Source organism: Ambystoma mexicanum, chromosome 11 (genome assembly GCF_040938575.1).
Source record: "Ambystoma mexicanum isolate Mex_15411 chromosome 11, UKY_AmexF1_1, whole genome shotgun sequence".
NCBI lineage: Eukaryota > Metazoa > Chordata > Amphibia > Caudata > Ambystomatidae > Ambystoma > Ambystoma mexicanum.
Genome location: NC_090934.1, coordinates 304,684,630 through 304,699,257, shown reverse-complemented (window position 1 = coordinate 304,699,257; position 14,628 = coordinate 304,684,630). Strand labels below are relative to the sequence as shown.

General features: G+C 45.4%; 1 protein-coding gene across 1 annotated transcript in view; it reads left to right on the top strand.

Moving 5' to 3' along the window:
* The window catches only part of SDC3 (syndecan 3), a 677,421-nt gene that overhangs the window by 507,064 nt on the left and 155,729 nt on the right, over positions 1–14,628 (top strand). Inside the window, exon 3 of the mRNA XM_069623022.1 lies at positions 7,340–7,457. Within this exon, the coding sequence (XP_069479123.1) occupies positions 7,340–7,457 (118 nt within the window). The remainder of the gene's footprint in view (positions 1–7,339; positions 7,458–14,628) is intronic.

The window sequence follows — 14,628 nt, the reverse complement described above, 5'->3', positions numbered from 1 at the left end:
GCGTGTGTGTGTGCTGAGCCAATGAGGGCCAGTGTTTTCACCGGCCCGGAAGACAACAAAGACTTTCCTAATGGAGTGCGGCCGCGGGCCGCCCTCCATTAGGAAAGTCTTTGTGCCTCGCGGGCCGGTCAAAAGGGCATGGCGGGCCGCAACTGGCCCGCGGGCCGTATGTTGTGCACCCATGCTCTAATCTTTCATGATAGGGCCTCAGCCTCATGGCTCCTTGCTGTAGTTGTACCCTTTTACATTGAGAGCCTGATGGGTGTCGGAGGTCTGGAAACGATGCCTCTCAATGTGTGCCAGCCTTGACGGGTACCATTCTTGCAGTCATTCTTGCAGTATCTTCAAAGCATGAGAATGCTCTTTACATGGGGCTTCTGACATATATATTTGCAAAGGGAGCATGATATGATATGTTACTTATAACGTGCTTAATACCAAGAGGTTTCTAAGCGTGGACGCGGGGATCGAACCTATGTTGCTCTGTGTCTTCTTGCTTCCAAGGCGAGCGCGTTAACCCCTGAGCTATCCTCCCGAGCATGGACAGGTTTTCTTACATTGGTATTAGTGTCATTCTGTGCAAAGTCAACATGAGCGTGTTCTTGCGGGCTAGGGGGCTGATACCTGCATACATTTGACCAGCATGCACATGTTATTTTACAGTGGCATTACTGACATTGTGCCAGCATAAGTGTGGCAATATTGGCACAGCCTTGGCAAAGCCAACATGTGTTCTCATGTGGGTCTACAGACATAGTAGCACAGCCAGTGTGGACATGTTTACTTAAAGTGACAAAATGGATCAAAACATGTTGGAAAAGGCTTGTGTGCATTGTTGCTGACCCTAGCATGTTCGATTCCACCCCCCCCCATGTTTTTAGAATCCAAAAGCGATGAAACCCAGTGTGTCACAAGTCTGTGCAGAATGTACCATTTGAACCCATTGTTTGAAAAAATGTGCCTCATTGGTCGGGACCATTCGCCACACCTGGTCGTTCGGTTGGATACATTTGTGAGAAATATTTAAGCCCCTACAATGGCAAAAGTACCCTCAGCCCCTGGAGTCAACATAATATAATAGCGCCTAGATGTATAATGCCTCTGGCTTTCTGCGTGAAGAATGCGGATAATGAGAACCCGCCTCCTTTAAACTGGTGTAAATAACCAGCTCCTTGTGGGGTCTTCTCCCGAGGTGGGAGAGAGCCAGAACGAACTACAAGATCAGGCGAGGAGGTCGAATTCTGTAGCAGAGGTGGGGGTGAGCTAGGACAGAAATAATGTAGTTCTCGTGCTCACACGTAGCAGAAAACCCCTCGGCGCCAGTGTAGGGTCTCGCAAACCCGCCCTTTCAAGTCTAATAGTCATACCGGATATGACGTTGTACGTGCGTCAGAGAAATCTCCAAGGTGGGGAACAACTGCACTCATGCTACACTTCGATCTGGCACATAAGTCGCAGATGAGATTTGAAGTGGCGCACAGGCTCCTGGTGTCTGACAGCAGATACTGCGCACACACACTGTGCCACTGGGTTTGCCCCCGACCTCGGATGCCAACTCGGTCAGTGAATTAGACACGCGCACACTTGTGCTGGCGATACATTCCCGAAAATGCGTTTCCGGTTCAAGGGTGGACTGGTCTGCAAGTAGATGGGGGAGGGGGAGGGACCTGCTTCGGGAAGGAAACCGAGCTGAGCCCTTCCCCAAAGAAAGATTTAGACCGGTGGGTATTCAAACTTGCCCATACCGAGCCCCCCTCTCCAGTCAAAATATTGCAGTAGATTTTCTACTAAAAGCAGACGCCTGAATCCTTTTTCAAATTCAAAACAGTCACCGTAATCCTTTTTTAGAGAGTCTGCCCCACCTCCCTGTGGATATCCTTTGGGCTCCCTTAAGGGGTGGTGGGTCGGACCCCAAGTTTGAAGACCACTGATTTGGACATGTAGGTCCCTCAAATAATAAGACACGAAGTGGTTTCCTTCAGACCTACTGAGCTCAAGGAAACGTCGAGACATGAAGGGAAGCGCATCCCGTGACATAGGATGGGCTTTTGGTGGTAAGCTAGTTTGTGGGATAATGCACCGATTACTGCACGCAAAGGCTGGCAGTGGATGGATTGCTGCCTCCGGCCTACCATTTGAAAAGCCAATGGATGAGCCTATAGAAGACCCCAGCCAGTAAACACCCCTGGCTATCCATGCACTTAATATTCAATGTTTATTATTACACGGCACACGCAGGCCAGGCCGAGGATCTCTTTCCCCTATAATGAGTGTGGCGCACAATAAAAATGCTTTGATATTTTTTTTTATACTACGGATCCTTTTGAGAAGGCCTCCAACCTGTCTCGCACCCAACCTCCACAGTATTTTACGTCCGGAGAAGCGGAGCAAGACCTTACAGAATTCGAAACAAACTGTAGCCTGCAGCTTCCAACCCGATGTCTGCAGTGGACGCATTGACAGACCGAGCAACCTAAGCGGAAAACTCATGGATGTTTCACACCTCCTCCCGCTAGGGTTGTTTTTTCTTTTTCTCACCCTGGCTCTGCGAGCCAGGGATGGCCTCCAGAAGCTGTTTAGCTGGTCTTGATTGTGGTACCCAGATGTCTCACTCCCTCGTGCAGGCAGGCTGGGATAAAAGGCATGTCTACGCACACCATCCAGCCAGCAATCTTTTGTGCCCCGCTTTCCACGCAACCAGCCAATGACACAGTAGCCAGAGAGTCAGTTTATTGGAGCTGCCTCTCCTTGTTCCTAATGAAAGGCGGAATGAAAAGAGGGCCGCATTATGCAACTGGCTCGGTTTAACGAGCGCTTCCGCAGGTCACGCAGATAGCACGTGACCCCCCCATTGGCAGCGGCCTTTCATGTTTAACAGCCAGGCCTCCACCGCCCCCACTCTGCGGCTTCCCATCAGCCCTTGCTGGGATTGGGACGAGTGTGTACCTCAGACGAGGGGGGGTAACTTGGGAAGTCCCTCGCCTGTGCCACTCGCTCAGAGAGAGCACGGGGGGGGGGGGGTAGCATGGTGCAAAGGACTTTATGGGTAAGGAGACTAAATTATTCACATTTATAATCTTTCATTTCTGAGAGATTTCACTTCGGACAAATGTACATTCGGGTCCCCTCTGCCTGCTCTTCTCTCGCGCAGAAGGTGGCAGGACGTCTTCTGTAATTGTGACTAAAAGGCTGTCACAGGGACACCATGTTTCCATGCCCTGCCTGGTGCTCTGTAGATGGTGTGAGGCATAAACTGAAGGTTGCCTTTCTTGTCTCCAGCTCTGGCCTGTTATGAAATTGCCAGGTTGCCCTACGACCCAATCCACAATGATGCAAAGAGCTTTGTGGGCTGTCCTCATTCGATTGGACAGCTCTGGACCAAAGAAGCAAAACGGCTTCTCAATGGTGGTGCCTCTCGATGCCTCCGCCAATGTCCTCCTGTTATCATACCAATGAGACCTCTGTGTGGAAACGGCCGTTGAACACCTTTAGTCAACAAGGTTGCCCTAGAAATTCTACTTAGCAGAGGGGTAGGAGTTAAAGCATTTTAATGAAAGAAGGGGGATTGAAGGAACTAATGATGGGTGCAAAAGGGGCACCATTGGCAATGCCAGGAGTTTGGGCTTTTATGTAAGCATTGGAAACGCAATAACATGCCCTGCCATGGCAGTATTAATTGGACATTGATGGTAGCAGGTGCAAAATGATGCAAGCACCTGGGCATCTAATAGCAGTGCCTCGCAAATGCCTACTACTTGTCCACAAGCCAACTCGGTTGACTTTGCCAATGCTTTTTTTTTTTTTTACAGGACTTAAGTGAAGGACACCCAGTGTGTTTATAAATCGAGTGGCTGAAGGCAGACCTGGCTAAGACGTTTATATGACACCACTAGCGGGTTTACAGCTCAAATTAAGTCATTAACTCTCAGAAGACTGCTTTGAAAAAAAACAAACACTGGCGGGCACTTCCAGCACCAAGTCTGATAGTAGGGCTTGATTAAAGCACGACTAAAGAGTTTCCACGAGGAGGTGTTTTGGGTTGGGCAGGAACTGGGTGAAAATGGCCATGAGGATTAGCATGGCCATGGGGAGTCAATCGGTGGGCAAACACCTACAAGCCTTGTGTCCCACCTCCTATGCTATTCCTCCTGATCTGCATTCTAATGCAATAGTTTTGGCTTATAGGTGGCGCACACACCACCCAATAGCCCGACCTGACAATGAGAGCAAAACCCAAGCTGGCCAAATTCAGTCAACCATGCTGACAAATACTTTTTTAACCCGCATTGCTACAGCAGTGGTCAAGCCAATAGGGTTGGCTTTGCAAACCTAAGGATGAGACTTTGCTGTCATGTGAGGGCTTTAGCATTACAAATAAACCTTACCATCTACATTTGGAAAGCTCTACCGATTGGCTTTCCCAATGCTTGTAATAATGGAGGCATATATTTGCTTGGGAGCATCGTCAAGGTTTTAAGGCTCCCAATCGATCATGGCTGCGTATGACCGCATTCTTGAACAGTGGCAACCTTGGACATAGTAATCCTGATGATCATAACAAAAATAACCAATGTGTTGCAGGACAAAAGTGGAAAAATCATCAATGTGCCAAATGGCACAGACATAAAACCAGCGCTTAAGAGACCGTCTCCCCCACTTAAACAGCTACTCGCACCAATAAATGGCTGCCATTTTGTTGAGAGCTTTCACCATGATAGGCTCTTTTTGCATCACAGAGCTGCTGACTGACACCACTTTAATGCGTACCTCCAAGCTCTGGCATGGAGATATCCCTTCCCCTACCCTGATCGAAAAGTGTTTTTTCATATGGAAGGACTGTAACGGGGGTGGGGGGGGTAAAAGGTGGAGGGAGTGAGACTATGGTTACCTGTTGTAAAAGGCTTTCAAGGTTGGCGTGTACTTGAAGGTTCAAGGTAAGCATGGAGCAAGACCCTGTGGGCTTTGACCCACTTTAGTTACATCCCTGATCAACACCGCCCTACAACAACTAATGCTTGAAATAGCTCATGAATTTTGACCTACGATCAAGCAATCCCAAACCTTTTCAACATTGCTGTCTTCCAAAACAACCATTTATTTGAAATTCTTCACCTCAACCGGCCTGAGCCTCATAACATCTGCTCCTGATCCCTCTTGGCATGTCTTTCTTGTGAAGCCCAACTCGTGAAGGTGTACTTTCCCTACTGTAGATTGGAGATGAATAATCTGATGCCGGGCAATGCACATCACTTGTCCTAGTTCAGAATCCAGTCCAACACTCTGATGTTATGAGACCCCTCGCCCATCCATAGTGATGGCCTTCATGTCCCTTTGTTGGACAGCACAGGGGAACACTCAATTCCACAATTTGTTTCTCCCCAGAGTAGCCCTTACATTGACTGTTTTCTTGAACCATTGACCGTGAGGAGAAATATCAGAGTGATTTTATTCCTAGAATCCCAAGATCGGGGAAAGGATTGGAGCAACTCGTTAGAGGTTCTGGGTTGGAGTGCGACATAAGGGATTTGTGGTTCAGGTAAGATTTCGGGGTAAATGGTTTGGTGCCAAAAAAGGGGGCAAGGCCTGCAGGGATGGAGGTTATGGGCTAGTGGAAAGGGGGTAGACATTAGAAGTAAGGGATTGAGGTTTCATAGATGGGGCAGGGCTGGTGGATGATGAGAGTAAAATAAATAAGTATGCCAACCTATAAGATCACAGGACTGCAACTGGAGCAGGGCTCTGCAATCTTTGGCTCTTCAGATGTTTCTGACTGCAACTCCGGTCAGCCTTAGCCAGTACAGTCAGTGGAGAGGGATCCTCAGAGCAGTTGCCCAAAACAGACAACGAGGTAAAGGTTGCAGACTGGTGAACCAGGGGAAAAGCAATGGAACATGCGCAGATTGGAAACTCCTCAAAGAAAACACATTTGCAGTAACAAATAATCCAGAACAATTCTAATTACAAATGCCATGAAGCCTGAGCCACACACAATCCATGCTGCTGCTAACTTAATTCATGCATTTTCTGGTCTGCAGCATATGTGAATAATATCAATCATTTCTGTAAAGTAAGGCAATATCTGATAGTGATGTAGTGAGAGATTGGAGGGTAGAGATCATTCTGCATTGGACTGATCATAAATGTGAAAATCACAAAGTCCCCAGCCTGGATTATACATGTTTTGCCATCTAGTCTTAAGGGGATAGCTTGAAATTCAATAGGGCTGGTGATGGCCAAACAGCACATTCTAATTAGGAATGTGAATGAGTAGCTACTGTTCTGAACTGGTTGTATTTCCAGTATTTGTGTGGCGAGTTAATGCATTGTTTGTCCTTTTTAATTGTACTGCTCCGTTTAGGATTCTTTATAAAGTTTAATTATGTTTTTTTTTATCAAATAATGTTAAGTTTTTAAGTTCTGCAAATATTTTCAAACAAATACATGAAAAATCAATACAATATCTGAATGATTGGTTTATGAAGATCCTATCCATTCTGTATTGTTTTCACTCTCTACTCCACCCAGAGGGTCCATTTGCCGGCATTCAGAGTTTTTGGCTGATTGTTTCTCTTAATCAGCCTACTGTTCCACCTGAGCCAGGATGCAATTAAGTTTGTTGTGTACACAATATAAATAAATCAAATCAAAGAAATATCACTGGTAGGTTCCATTAAAGTAATTGATTTGGTGTAGAACCAACCTGTCACTCACCTCATCTGACATGGCAATGTTCAACAAACCCCTTAACCAGCAACATGACCTGAAGTAATCTCAGTGCTTCAAGTATGGCACTCGTCGGTGGACTGTGTAGGCAAATCATTCTTTACCACTACCCAAGGGCCATCGTTGATAAGAATCTAGGTGGCAATCAAAATTGTAAATAATTACCAGCAAATCCTCTGGAGGTTAAGGCCAGATCACTGGATCCTGCAATATTGTTGTTCTAATTGCTCTTTCAATGCAAATAATCTGTATGACAGTAAGGTATTCATTCATCTGCATCATTCACTGAATTACTTAAGACCTTTATCCACCACAAGAGATAAAGATGCCCGGTCTGAAGTGCACATATGATCACACCATTGCATGGAGATCTTGGCAGCTCATACCTGCCTGCACTGTTCATAAAAACCTAAGCGAGGAATGCTAGTCAGTGAGTTGGAATCAACCAAAGACAAATGGAGTAGATAGACATATATTTTCTTAATTTGCCCATTGAATACAATTTTACAAAAAATGCATGTGTATTATCATGTGGGAGTGCATATGTGGGAGTGTATCTTTACCCAACTATGAGTTTATGTGAGCACTTACCAGTTCTTGTGGCTTTGTTTTTCAGTTTCCATTTAGACATCTGGATGAAGATGAGAAACCAGTAGATCTCGAAAGCTCGGGGGATGAGGACTCATTTGAGGACGATGGGATAGATGACGTGTATTCCGGTTCTGGATCAGGAGGTCAGTGTGTAGCAGGATTCCCTGCCATCAAATGGGATGTGTTTGTGGGAGGGAGATTGCTATACATTTGTAGCCAATGAACTTTAAATCTCATGTGCGCGAGTTGACACTCCTCAAATGTATCCAATGTTTTTTTTCATAATGAGTTCCAACTTTGGATATGCATGTGAACGGATTGCCCTGGTCCCTATCCTCCATCAAACACCATGCATCCATGAACATTCCCCAGAGAGAGACCAGAGAAAATCAGACGCCTGTGAGGTTCTCAGCAGTCTTTATTAGTTGTAGCTACAGGACACGCTCTGGATACACTCAACATTTTGCCTTCAACCTGCTTATATAGGCTATTTGGATGATGCAACATCCTTATGCAAATAACTACATTGGTCAGAGTATGCTTCTGATAGTTCTTAGTCAGAGAAAAAATAACCCTTCAATATCATTGGATGGCTCATCTGGTGTACACCAAGCCCACATTAGCATAGCTGGCATCCACAATTGTCTCAGACGCACAGAACTGAAAAGCTTATTTTAGATTTGGCTAGAAACGACTATGGCAGTTCTCAACTTCTGCCAAAAACACCGTCATTACATCAATGTCTATTCTTTATCTGATTTTTGAGGTTCTGACAAGTTAGTGCCTTATACAGTTAGAGAAATAGATATAATCTATTATATGGTGCCAAATAATGCAGTTGGTCTCTCAAAATGGTCTACATGTAGCACTTTGTGCCCTCCTCGTTAAGAACATAGATCCATGTATCCAAGGTTCCCTTGCTTTATCTGGCTTCATCATTAATCGTGTCTGCTTTCCCGCCAATTTCCAATTTTAACCTCATAAACCAAATTACTTCACTGCAAGATGCTGGCAAAGACAATCTACAATGTATCCACCTCTGTTGCTTGTCTTAAAACTCTTCACATGAGTCATAGTCTCTCGCACCTGGAAACCATTTTGTACTTGAGTTATCCATTTTGAAATCTATCTGTCTGACACTGTATTTATTCTTCAGAGAGCTATTATTTATTTAAATATCTCACTTTGTATCCCTTATTCATAATATATCTTTATACACTTATGGTATGTGTGTGATATTTAAAGCACCCTTCACTTCCTGAGTCATCCTAACCCAAATATGCGCAGTGCCATGTGCACTTTATACCTTGAATACACTATAATCCTGATTTCTGCAATAATAGAACCATTTGATCTATACTATCTATCTATCTATCTATCTATATATATATATATATATATATTATACCATGTTATCTATACTCCGTTGAGGGGGAGGGGCTGGCACCCCCTATACATATGGCTGCTGCCCTTTGCCTTTGTCTCATCAACGCCAGGTGTATTCAACGTTTGGCTCTCCAGATGTTTTGAACTACAACTCCCATAAACCTTAGCCAGCATAGACAATGATGAGCTATCATAGGAGGTGTAGGTGGAAACACCGTAAGAGGCACATGTTTCAGATTTATGCAAAGAGATGTTTGAATCTTTTGGTTATCAACACACACAAAATTCTCAAAATTGTGTGGAAAGCTGCTCTATGTAGTTTTGGCTTGCTCGGTGTATGTGATGGTAAGAAATAGTATGCAGCTGAATGGTGCGAGCTTCCCCCTGGCCCTGCCTGTAACATCTCAGTGCTTGTGCAGTCTAGACACTGCTTTATGTACACCAGAACAGCTCTGTACGTGTGCCCATCCATGCCTAGCAGCTAAATGTGTTGGCTTGGGCATCGAAGGTGCCCCTAGTGTCATCATGTGTATTAGTTATCACATTAAACCGAACCATTTGTCATCTCAGGTTCAGCACTGGCAGGCAGTTCTACTCAGTGTTAGAGGAGGGGCTGCATTTGGGCAAACAGTAAAAGGAAGTGACGTTGCGGGGTGGGGGGAAGGGGAAGTTAGTTAATAAAATACAGAGTAGGAAATTGTACTCCTTTGTGCCGGCTCCTATAGTCACCGTTTTACAAGTGGCGCTGAATGGGGCTACTACACTGCCTTGAGTGGGTATGAACCGTGCAGGAGAGGTTCATCTCTATTCAGTGTCCTGGCTTATTGACAGCAGTGCATTAATCTGCAAAGGAGCTGTAATGCCGATGCACACAGCGGAAGGGAGAGGGAGCAGTCCGTCCCTGTGGCAAAGCTTTCAAGCTCAGCTGGAGGGGCAGGTTTTGTTCCTCAGTTATTGAAGTGGTGCATCCAGCTGCAAAGACGCTGTAGTGTGGTCGCACACAGTGGTGGGGAGGGAAAGTATTCTGTCCCCATGATGGAGCCTTCAGGAGGAGCCAGAAGGGCTCCCACAGCACAGCCACGGATGGCTGCAGTCACTGGTTGAAGTGTACGAAAAGAAGTAGTGGAACTATGTTCCCTGCTGGCCTATCCCCTCTTCCCACAAACCTCATCACCACACACCCTTCCACATGCAATACAAACCCCTAAACAAATGCACCTGCTGTTTAAGGGAACTTTCAGTACAGTGCACTGAAGTACAGGTTTCTACTTCTTCCTACATGTTTATTTTAAAACAAAACCATTCCATAATGTTTTCTTATTTTTAAACGTATAGGAACAGTAAAACATAATTTAAAAAGGTAGAGGAACACCACTCCCGCCCACTTTGGCCAGTGCATGCAGGACCCTGAGCGGAGCTTGCAGGGTGAGCACACACCCACACCTAGGACGATGGCAGTGAACCAGAGGCCTGAATACTGCACACTGACAACACGCACAAAGCTGTGGAGGCTCAGTGCAGACAGGGAGAGGGAGAGTGTAGACATAAGGTGACTAAGGGTGTGGTGGTCAGAGATGCCAGAAGACATTCAGGCCACTTGCCGCACCTCCTCTCCTGACAGGTTTCCTCACTCTAGAAACAACATACTATCACAACAATGACCAAATGCTGTTTGCATACTGGTGCTTTGGGCCCCAGATGGATACACTGGGGATAAGACTTTGTTTATATAGATGCATTGGGGCCACTGGAAGACCATATGAAAAAGAGCCTGCTCATGCTGGTAGTAGGGGCTGCACTTCATGAAATATAATATGAACTCCCTGAACATGTAATTTCCACATTAGATGAATTAAATTCAGAATATTTTGCGTCCCACATTAATGTTGATTAGGAGAGGCATGTCCTTCATACCATCGTGCAGGAAAAGGGAGAGGCTATGGACAATTTTGTTGGAAGGTTCAGGATAAGAATAAAACACTGCACATTTCATCGCTAATCAAATGATGAGGCACTGCAGTCCCAAATAAGTGTAAGTTGCGAGTCGATTGTGTTCAGGAGGAAATGGTTGCAGAAAACCTGCGCCTTCATAGAGATCCTGATGGCTTGAACAGACTTGGTGATTGGGACCATGAATAAGTTGAAACTATGGACAACCCCAAGAAGATAGGCCAAAATGAACAAGATGTTGACAGTGGTGGGAGACATCATGACGAAGCGCATAGACCTGTTTCATTTCAGTGCAGATATGAATTCCCACATGAGGGTGCTTGTACCGCGATGGGGCAGTAGTGTTTGGCATGTGGAGGAGAAAACTACTTTAAGGTGCTATATCGCAATGCCAAGCAGCCCTTGCACATGGTGATGCTGCTACACATGACTTTTGTGATGAATCCTACCAATCCCTCACTGTAACCTTGCCTAAAATCTTCTCTTGGGTAGCGAGGGAAAGGCAGACGCTTTCTGATCTTAACCTAAAGAGGAGGCGAGAGGGGAGGATCACCTGGGAGGAGAGAAAGATCCGGGGAATGAGGGATGTTCACAGGGTGAGACGCAAAATGTGTCTTACTTCGAAGAGGACATATCACAATTACCCCACTATCTATTGGCTTGTTGCCACAATAATCCATCTGTTTCTCAAGTCCACCATCTTAATATAGGTGGAACTAGCCTGATGCAGAGGAACAGAACTGCAGTGACCAGTTAGTGGAGATTGTCCACACCCGAAGTAGACAGGTGGTTTAAAAGCCCTCCCACCCCCAGGTGCAGGCTGCAGAGAAGCATAGGAAGCAGTATGTGCTGTGCGGGCCTTGTCTGCAGGTGGAGGCGGGATCATTGGAGCGAGAAGACTCCAGAACCATTGAGGGTCGGTGCCTCTCATTATCACCCTTGCAGAGGTTTTGCAGCAGAAAGTCAGCGTGGTGGAAAACGCAGAGAGATCTCCGGTGACTGGTTCACTCAGGAGATTCGTAGGAGGTTGGGAAGCTCCGAGTTGGTATGGGGGTGGTGAGAGCAAACAAGAAGGAACTGTTCGGCAGGTCCAGGAGAGCCACGACGTTAACTGCCAGCAAGCTCTGAGCGAGAGCATTTTACCCCTGGAGTTCCCCACTTGCAAGAGCTACCGGAGCGCTTGGGTGCTGCTCGCGTGCGCCTGCTCCTCTGTGTTGTTTGCTTGTGAATGGCAAAGGGCACTAGTATTGAACATCAAACTATCAGAAAACCACAGAGGTGGCGGTTGATGCAACAAAGTAGCTATGATGTGCCTTTTGTGAGTTTGGGGAGATACTGACAACCTGGTGAGGAAACCGTGTTAAGGACTAAGGCATGCAAGCCATGCCAAAGTCTAAACCTGGGCAAATTGAGAACACCAAGCATTACCAAAATCCAGAAGGGAGTAACAAGAATCCTAAGGGTTGTAGGAAGCACTATTCATGTGTGGAGAAGAATGTGCCTAATCTCAACTCACATTGCCAAAGCCAAGGTAGGCACTAGAAAATACTGTATCCTAGCTGCTGTTTAACCATTGGTGCAGAAAGGAAAGTAAGGTGACAAACAGGCTGCCCTTCTAGAATAAGCTATGCAGAGGGAGATGGGCATTGTTTGTAAAGAAGTCTGAATATGGATCAGTGTGCATGTTCTATTCCCTGAAAGCTGCTAACATTTTGATACTGAAGAAGACTATTGAAGTTGTTATACTAAATTGAAAGTTACCATTGAAGCACTTTTCTGATTTGGTGTTGAAGTAGACAGGCAGGCGAGTATACCCATAGGACATGAAGTGATTGCCCAGAAGATACCTGGTGAAAGATTAAGCCGGGTAGAGGAAGGTGCAAGTGCTGAAGAGTGGTACTAATAGAAAACATGATGTTGCATTTGGGGAAGAATTGTACAAGCTGGCTGAATACAAGTTCATTTCTTTCTGCAGTTAAATTGTGGTGAACCATCCTGACCAACTATTTGTAGTTGCCACAAATGTGAGACCATTCTTATTCCAGGAGCGAGAGCTTATTACTTTTTCAAGGTACTTTATTGAAGCAACTGAACTTGTGTATTGTAGTGAAAGAACTTAATAACTGTATTGGAACAAATCGGATTTCCTTGTTTTTCGTTTTTGTGGAGAAAACATTTGTATGGTTCTGGGGAAGGAATGTTCGCCCAGACCACGAAAAGAGACCTTGATCACATTGTAAATCAGGTCATATGTAAAATAAGGAATTAGTCATGGGCGCTCCTCTATGGGAACGAACACAGCAAAAATGGCCTGTTCTTTGGGAAGGTACCCACTCTAGAGTCCGCAGCCACACTTTAGCTCAATGGACCTTTCACAGATGGGAAATATCCATTTGCATATCAGTCTTTGTCCCGCACACAGGGCCCACATAGGGGCAGTCCAGGACCAAAATGCTATGGCAGTTCCCTTCTGAACAAGAGTACCAACAGCAACCTCATACATGTGTTTCAGCCTTGTTGGGCATCATCAGTGAGGTGGAGCTGTGCCTCTCTGAGCACAATGATCAAGGGGTCCATGCCTGGCTGACCCCGGGAAACTAGGGTGACTAGAACTAAGGCCCTTCAAAAAAATCTAAAATTAGACATGCAAATGGATATTTCCCATCTGTGAAAGATACAAATAGCTAAAATGTGGCTGCAGACTCTAGAGTGGATACCATCCCATAGAACAGGCCATTTGTGCCGTGTTCGTTCTCATAGAGGGGCGCCCATGACTCATTGTTGATTTTCAGATGTAAAATAATGTTGAATTGAATTGCCATAGATTTCCTTTTTGCTTTGATAGTTGTAGAAGTGTGAGATTTAGCTATCCCTTGGCTAAAGTGTTCCCTTTAGTTGATTTTAGGCAGAGACATCCTCCTCACGTACTAATAGAGGCATTTATTCAACCTGTTTATTTAATGAAATGTAGTCCGCCTTGCATTTCCAACCCCTCACACTTCACACACAATACAAAGGGGTTGCTCCCAAACACACAAACATCGGAGTTGTGATAGCAGAAGGCATCACTCCCAGAATGGAAAGAACCTAGGCACCCCAGATGCAATGTCCGAAGACAGATTGCCTTCCCGAAGGGAATCCAGCATGTTTCAAGAGGATCACAGAAAGAAAGGATATGTGTGGGCACTGGGGTATCAGTCGGTACTTGACCCATTGCCCCATCATCCTCCTCCTCCAAGTGGATGATGTCCATACTGAATTCTTGGTGGACACTTGAACAACAGTAAATGTAATAAGAATGGTGTCTATGACAAGTTGACAAAAGCCCCCCACCTGCGCCCAGCAAAGATGGACATATACTATATGGATCACAAATGCCGTTATGTCGGGGACCTTTACCACCACATGTCGTTATGAATCGCACTCGGCACTCATTCAACTGCATGTCCTTAAGTGGGTGCATCTTGAGCATCAAGACTGCATTGTACATGGGATTAGTACACATGTTGTATAAACCAATGGTGCACAAATACATGCCTATGTCTGAGAATATTGAACACTTGTTCCTGACATTAATTCAATGCCTGAGTAAGCTCAAGGGATGGAAAACAAAGCTGCACATTGATGACTCAATCAAACCGGTAGTGAAGCATTATAACCCTATCAATAAACAACAGCAAGTGGAGAAGGAACTACGCAAATTGTTAGATCAAGACCAAATTGAACTGACCATTGGACCCACCCTGTGGGGATTCCTGATTGTTCCTGTGTCCAAAAAGAGCGTTGACATCCATTCGACTGTGTGTTGACATCTGGCAACTAAAGCAATTCAAAGAGAACGTTATCAAACACCGCACCACATATCGTGGATATGATAAATCTACTCAATGGGGCATCTATCTTTTGCACACTAGACCCAACATCAGTTGCCATCAGCTGGAATTTGCCCCTGAATCACAATGACATTTGTGACCCATC